The 8,554-nt window shown below is 42.1% G+C and overlaps 1 protein-coding gene across 1 annotated transcript; it reads right to left on the bottom strand.

The window, feature by feature from the left end:
- Positions 1-467: 467 nt before the first annotated feature.
- LOC120999374 (gastrula zinc finger protein XlCGF17.1-like) lies at positions 468-1,190 on the bottom strand. The gene has a single exon (XM_040430244.1). The coding sequence runs from the start codon at positions 1,188-1,190 to the stop codon at positions 468-470; it is 723 nt and encodes a 240-aa protein (XP_040286178.1).
- Positions 1,191-8,554: the final 7,364 nt, after the last annotated feature.

Here is an 8,554-nt window from a genome sequence, read left to right on the forward strand (position 1 = left end):
TTACTGAAATGATCTCAGCAGGTCCTTTAATGACAGCAATGAAATGCAGTGGAAAGTTTTTTTTGGGATAAAGTTAATTTTCATGGCAAAGAAGGACTATGCAATTCATCTGATCACTCTTCATAACATTCTGGAGTATATGCAAATTGCTATTATAAAAACTTAAGCAGCAACTTTTCCAATTTCCAATATTTATGTAATTCTCAAAACTTTTGGCCACGACTGTATAGTATAACTTATCCAAAAAAGAGAAAATAACAGATTGCAAATCCATGCAATATTTTTTGTCCAGCCAAAACCTGGCATTTATGCCGGAAAGTGGTGAGATCACCTCCAGACCTCATTACAGTCAATGGGGATCCGGCAAAGAACTGTAACTGCTCTCTGCTGGAACAGCCTGCCAAATCTGCTGCCAAGATGTGAGTGAAGCCTTAGGCAGCAGGTCTGACAATGATGCTCCAGTCCTGTCACATTTTGTACAATGGCTCCTCTCCTCTGTGAATTCTCTGATGTTTAAGAAAACCCGATTTCCAGCTAAAACACTTTCCACATTCAGAACATGAAAATGGCTTCTCGCCTGTGTGTATCCTAAGATGTTCCACAAGATTTGATTTCTTACTACAACATTTTCCACAGACTGAACATGAAAATGGCTTCTTCTCAGTGTGTGCATTCAGATGGTGAATAAAACTTGACTTGCGGGTGAAACATTTCCCACATTCTGGACATGAACTTGGCTTTCTGTCTGTGTGAGTTCTTAGATGCTTTATAAGACTTGATTTGTGGCTGAAACATTTCCCACATTCTGAACATGAAAATGGCTTCTCTCCTGTGTGAGTTCTTAGATGCACCATAAGATTTGAATACCTGCTAAAATTTTTCCCACATTCTGAACATGATAACGGCAACTCCTCTCTGTGACTTCTTAGATGTTCCACAAGACTTGATTTCTGACTAAATTCCTCCCCACATTGAGGACATAGAAACGGCTCTGCCCCTGAGTGAGTTTTCTGATGTTTTTCAAGGGCAGATTTTTGTCTAAAACATTTTCCACATTCTGAGCACGAAAATGGCTTCTCTCCTGTGTGAACCCTTAGATGCTTCACAAGATTTGATTTCTGGCTAAAACACTTTTCACATTCAGAACATGAAAATGGCTTTTCCCCGGTGTGGCTTCTTAAATGTTCCATAAGGCTTGATTTCTTACTAAAGCATTTCAAACATTCTGAACATGAAAATGGCTTCTCTCCTGTGTGAAGTCTTATATGTTCCACAAGGTTTGATTTTTGACTAAAACATGTCCTACATTCGGGACATGAAAATGGCTTCACCCCACTGTGAGTTTTCTGATGTTTTACAAGAACTGATTTCTTGCTAAAACATTTCCCACATTCAAGACATGAAAATGGATTCTCCCCTGTGTGATTTCCCAGATGATGAACAAAAGCTGATTTCTGGGCAAAACATTTTCCACATTCCGAACATGAATATGGCTTCTCTCCTGTGTGAATTCTTAGATGCTCAGTAAGATTTGATTTTTGACCAAAATACTTCCCACATTGATCACATGAAAATGGCTTCTCTACCGAGTGAGTTCTTTGATGTCTCTCAAGAGAAGCTTTACACTGAAAGCATTTTCCACATCCCAGACATGAAAATGACTTTTCATCTCCATGAATTCTCTCATGCAAAGAAAGATTAGAATTCTTTTTCAGAGGTTTTCTAAATGAAAACATTTTCTCCTGTCTTTGTCCAGTTCTTGGTTTGTCAACCAGTGGTTGATTAGCTGAAGGTTTCTTGTGACCTGCAGTATCGGTGAATAGATCTCCGCTGTAAAGGACTGAGGGTACATTAGGAGTTATTGAATTGTCTTGTGTGGTATTGCTATTGTCTGCTTCATGAAAGGGAGATAAAAAGAGATGTTCAAGAGGGCCATCCATCTCCTCTTCACCTGAAAAATGAAACAAAATGTTTTGTTTTGTTTTTCCAAACAAATTGACTTAAAAAATTATGGGCAAAAAAAGTTACGTGAGATAAAGAAGAGAGAGAGGAAGGAAACAGGAGAAGAAAAAACAGGAGTGTGAGTAGTGGTAGTAGACCAAATGGGCGTAAAATCATGTTTCAAACTCTTCCTGTATACTTATGCATCTCTTAATGTTTTTCAACCCTTCTCAAAGACTGCTAATGGGATTATAAATGGTAATAGAAGTAGTATAAGAAGTAGAATGTATGTAGCAGCCATGTACAGCAAAGTTTATTATGACCAAGGTATTCAGGCTGCGATTAAGCCCTTCGTGACCTCCACCTTATATGTACGGCGGAAGTTACGTCTTTAAACATAATTGGTACTGAAATGTCTGAAATATTAAAATATCACATTATTTATCACAGTGTAGAGAAAAAAATTCCCCATTGCTAGAATTATACATTTTTTGTCACCTTTCTTTTAAAAAAATTGAATAAAAAAGTTGTATGTACCCTAATATAGAATCATTAAAAAATGCAACTTGCTCCATTGGCAGAAAAATAAAAAAGTTATGCGTGTCAGATTCTGACATACACAAAGCAATTTATATATTTATAATTTTTTTCCTACTAAGGTTTTTTTTCATTTTTGGAAAGTACCATAGCATAAAAAACTATATAAATTTTGGTATATTTTTACTGCAAAGTGAAAACTGGAAAAGCAAAAGTCAAAAAGCAGAGACTTTCTTTTCCCATTTCCATCCCACATCATGTAGACTATTAAATAGTTCTATTAGAAAGTACAACTCATCCCCCAAAAAATAAGCCCTGATATGGATATGTCTACGGAAAAAGTTGCGACTTTTTAAAGCGAGAAAATAAAAATAAAAACATTGTCCCCAAAATTTGGTTGGTCTAAGTTTCTGTTGCTGTTTCCAGCATTCAAAGCTTCTGGAAAAAGGTAACTCCTGAAATGCCGATCTGATATTGATGACCTATCTTAATGATGGGTCATCAACTGTTCAGTCCCAGAGAACCCCTTTAAGGTTACCTGAAAAGTTATCCATACCTCCGGATTCTTTCCTTCTCTCAAGCTTCATCCACACTGCAATCACACTCAACCCACCAGCTATTTATCTTCCTGTTTGGCCGCCGTAATTCTGGATTCTACTAAAACGGCTTCCCTTTTAAGGGCCACTAAACCCAGAACCCAAAGAAAAAAGAACAACCGACTGAACGTGACATCATCTCCTTATGTGTCTTTGTTATTTGCTTGTTTCATTAGATATCACAATTGCAGACCATTAAAATAAACGAGAACAGCAGTACATTGTTCTCTCAGGCTGTAGCCATGTCTTCTTCCCCTCCTTCTCTCTCCCTCTGATGCTAGAGCACGTGAGCCAGGAACATTTTATTAGAAGGAATACTAGTACAAAGTAGTATTGATTGCGAATATTCTAATCGCGAATTTTTATTGCAAATATTGGCACTTCGAGACTTTGCAAATATCTACAATATAGTGCTATATCTTCGTAATTGCAAATATTCTAGATTTTTTTTTTTCATCAGTACCCATGATCCCTCACTGCTTCTTGGTTGTGGGCCAATGAGAAGACTGTAATATCTTTGACTTTAGGAGTAGTGTTGATCGCGATTTTCACAATCAAGAAAATAATGACAAGATCTCAAATTCGCGAATATATGACGAATATTCACCCGAATATTTGCGAAATATCACGAATTCGAATATTGCCCCTGCCGCTCATCACTGGTACAAAGTAGATTTGGTAACAGCACCAGCCATAGTACCAGCTATAATAGTGAGGAATCCTTCCTGCCTAGATAGATAAACTTCACATTTAGGGACCTGGAAAAACTCGGTAGCACGTTCTGTAGCGTCAGTGCACTGGTACTGTCTAGTATCCCTGCACACGCAGGAGGAGGTTTTGTAAGCTGCTATGTTTTGCAGGTTCCAGCCCCTTCATAGTGCTCTGGGTGTCTACTGAAGTGTATTGGAGTTAAGCCCCACCATTTTCCTGAAGGCTAATGCACATAAACTGATAACAGCCTGTCTCCAGCCAAAGATGGAGAGACAGGGAGGAATAAGGGACTTGTCTAACTGCAAGAAATCTCTTAAAACTGCTTTGTGTAGCAGTGTGAAGATGTCCAAGAAAAAAGGAAAAAGTAAAGACAAACTTTCCTTAGCATTTTTTTTCTTTTTTCTGGCTGTAGTGTCCCTTTAAATTCATAGGATGAGGACAGACCTGTGTGAAGTTGGCACCCCATGTTCTTAAATTTCAAAAATAAATACACCATTCGTTTGTGCTGGTTTGTGCCGCAAAAATGAACGTTTGTGCCGGTTCGGTTCCTGAGATATTGCGCGTTAGATTTTTATGAAGCCCCACCCACTTTCCAACCCATGTTTTTAATTTTCAAAAAGAAATACACCATTCGTTTGTGCTGCGTTTGTGCTGGTTTGTGCCGCAGAAATGAACGTTTGGGCCGCTTTGGTTTCCGAGATATTGCGCGCTTGATTTGATGAAACCCTGCCCACTTTCCACCCCATGTTCTTAAATTTAAAAAAGAAATACACTATTCGTTTGTGCTGGTTTGTGCTGCAAAAATGAACGTTTGCGCCGCTTTGGTTTCCGAGATATTGCGCGCTTGATTTGCTGAAACTTTGCCCACTTTCCACCCCATGTTTTTAACCCTGACCCTAGACCCCCCAGGTGTGTTGCAGCTTGCCCCCCTCCCCCCCACAACTTTTTTTGGGGCGCAAGCATATTATTATTTTTTTTCTGTGTACGCGGACTGTGGCCGGCACTCTTAGTGTCCGGCCACTGTTAGCACATCGCACACCCCACCGCTGATCAACTTCGGACGGTTGATCAGCGAGTTTGAATAAAAAAGATAAAAATATTCACATTTTTTGGCCTTTTTTTAATTTTTAGTTTTTTTTTGTCTGTTAGGTTTAGGGTAAGTTCGCGAACACCCGTGTCCCCACACACACGCACACCAAATAAAGATTTACACACACGCACACACACGCACGCACACACACTCCCCTATGGCCCGCCGGATGTTCTCGGCTGAGGAGGCATACGCCCAGCTTGCCTCCGAGTCCGAGAGCCCCAGTGAGGACGAGGATGACCCCACTTTCCTTTTGTCATCCGCGTCCTCCTCATCATCTAGTGATGATGATGAGCCCCCAAGGCGGCGGAGACGCCGCCAGGCGGAGCAAGGGGACCGCCATGCTAGGGACCCTGTGGCCCACACTAGTACGAGCAGCTCTGGGGCTCGTACTAGTATTCCGGCCCACCAGTTAAGTCCACCGGAGCCCCCTGGCGGTGAACTTGTCTGGTATACCCCAGAGCATTTTGAGCCCGTGATTCCTGATTTTGTAGGCCAACCAGGAATCCAGATTTCCACAGTGGGCTTCACTGAATATGACTACTTTAGTCTTTTTTTCAGTGACCACTTTGTGAATCTGGTGGCGGATTAAACAAACCTGTATGCCCAACAGTTCATTGCTCAACACCCGGGCTCCTTTTTGGCTAGGCCCGGTGGCTGGACCCCGGTCAGTGCAGCCGAGATGAGGACGTTTTGGGGCCTTGTGCTGCACATGGGCCTAGTCAAGAAACCTAGTGTCAGGCATTACTGGAGTGGGGACGTCCTCTACCAGACCCCACTCTACTGTATGGCCATGACACGCTCCCGGTTTGAGGCAATCCAGAAATGAGGTGATCCTGCCTATGACCGCCTGTACAAAATCAGGCCGGTCATCGATCAGTTTGGGGCCAAATTTGTGCAGGCCTATGTACCTGAAAGGGAGGTCGCGGTTGATGAGTCTCTCATTGCTTTTAAGGGGAGACTCATTTTCCGCCAGTATGTTCCCTCTAAGCGGGGGAGGTATTGCGTGAAGCTGTACAAACTTTGTGAGAGTACCTCAGGGTAAACTTACAAGTTTCGTGTGTACAAGGGGCGAGATTCCCGTATTCAACCCCCAGAATGTCCCCCCACTCTGGGAGTTAGTGGGAAACTTGTGTGGGACCTTATGCACCCACTGCTAGATAAGGGTTACCACCTGTACGTGGATAACTTTTATACTAGTATCCCCTTGTTCCGGTCCCTCGCCGCCAGATCCACGTCCGCTTGTGGGACCGTGCGGAAAAATCAACGCAGCCTCCCTACCCACCCCCTCCAGGTACCTATCCCCAGGGGTGCGACCCGTGCCCTTACCAGTGGAAACCTGTTGCTGGTTAGATATAAGGACAAGAGGGATGTCCTTGTACTGTCCACAATTCACGGTAACTGCATCACCCCTGTCCCTGTGCGAGGTACAGCGGCAATGGTCCTCAAGCCTGATTGCATCGTCGACTACAATCGGTATATGGGAGGAGTTGATCTCCCTGATCAAGTCCTCAAGCCATACAATGCCATGCGCAAAACCCGGACATGGTACAAAAAAGTTGCGGTCTGCTTGGTGCAGGTTGCCTTGTACAACTCTTTTGTGCTGTCCCGGAGCGCTGGCAACACAGGAACATCCCTTCAGTTCTTTGAGGCAGTCCTTAAGGACCTAATATTTTCTGACAGGGAAAGAGAAGGCCGGAGTACCTCGGGAACTGGATCGTCCCTGGCCAACACTTTCCAGGTGTGGTCTCCCATACTGGAAAGAAGGGACGGACCCAAAAAAGGTGCAGAGTGTGTCACAGGAAGGGGATACGGAAGGACACCACTACTCATTGTGACACGTGCCCTGATCATCCGGGCCTCTGCATTATTGGTTGCTTCAGGGAGTACCACACTTCCATGGAGTACTAAATTTATGTTTCCCTTCCCCAATTTAGCCACTGACAATCGGATAAAAAACTATGGTTCTCAGACTTGTATTTAGTAAAACTAAAATAAATTAAAAAAGTAGACATATTAGGTATCGCCGCGTCTGTAAGAATCTGCTCTATAAAAATACCCCATGACCTAACCCCTCAGATGAACATGGTCAAAAAATAAAATAAAAACGGTGCAAAAAAAAGTTTTTTTTGTCACTTAACATCACAAAAATTGTAATAGCAAGCGATCAAAAATTCATATGCACCCCAAAATAGTGCCAATAAAACCATCCTCTTATCCCGCAAAAAATGAGCCCCTACCTAAGATAATCGGCTAAGAATTATAAAAAAAAATGACTCAGACTATGGAGATACTAAAATGTTTTTTTTTTGTTTATAAAAAGATAATATATTGTAAAACATAAATAAATAAAAAAGTTGACATATTAGGTATCGCCGCGTCCGTAAGAATCTGCTCTATAAAAATACCCCATGAACTAACCCCTCAGATGAACACGGTCAAAAAAATAAAATAAAAACGGGCACATTTTCCATTTTAATAATTTTTTTTCCAGTAACAAAGCAAGGGTTAACAGCCAAACAAAACGTAATACTTATTAGGCCCCCTACACACGAACGTGTGCACCCCCGTGGTCGTGCTGCGGCCCGCAAAATGCGGGCCGCAATGCACGAACACAGTCCGTGGGGCAGCCACAGCGGATCGCGGACCCATTCACTTGAATGGGTCCGCGATCCGGCCATTCCGCAAAAAGATAGAACATGTTCTATCTTTTTGCGGAACGGAAGTACGGGACAAAACCCCACTGAAGCACTCCGTAGTGCTTCCGTTCCGCACCATTCCGCATCTCCGGATTTGCGGACCCATTCAAGTGAATGGGTCCGCATCCGTGATGCGGAATGCCCACGGAACGGCACCTGTGTATTGCGGATCTGCAAATGCGGTCCGCAATACGGCAACGGGGTGCACACGTTCGTGTGCAGGGGGCCTTACCCTAATTCTGCAGTTTACAGAAACACCCCATATGTGGTCGTAAACTGCTGTATGACCAAACGGCAGGGCACAGAAGGAAAGGAACGCTGTATGGTTTCTGGAAGGCAGATTTTGATGGCCTTTTTTTTTTTTGCATCATGTCCCATTTGAAGCCCCCCTGATGCACCCCTAGAGTAGAAACTACATAAAAGCGACCCCATATAAGAAATTACACCCCTCAAGGTATTCAAAACTGATTTTACAAACTTTATTAACCCTTTAGGTGTTCCTCAACTGTTTATGGCAACTAGAGATAAAATTTCTGAATTTCTGTTTTTGGTAACCTTGCCTCACAAAAATGTAATATACCGTAGCTCTTTTATTTTTATCTTATTTTTTATTATTATTATGTTGCTCAGTCACTATCATGGATATCATATGCTATATATATGTTCAGATTCTATTGTCCGAATATCAATATGTTACTCATGTCTGTTTGCCGGACTGGTTTCGGCTGTGCCATTTTGTTATATGTGATTTAACATATTACAAGCCTTGTCATATTCTTGAAACTTATAAATAAAGAATTAAAATAAAAAATAAAAAATGTAATATAGAGCAACCAAAAATCATATGTACCCTAAAAATAGTCCCAACAAAACTGCCACCTTATCCCGTAGTTTCCAAAATGGGGTCACTTTTATGGAGTTTCTACTCTAGGGGTGCATCAGGGGGGCTTCAAATGGGACATGGTGTAAATAAACCAGTC

Source organism: Bufo bufo, chromosome 4 (genome assembly GCF_905171765.1).
Source record: "Bufo bufo chromosome 4, aBufBuf1.1, whole genome shotgun sequence".
Lineage (NCBI taxonomy): Eukaryota > Metazoa > Chordata > Amphibia > Anura > Bufonidae > Bufo > Bufo bufo.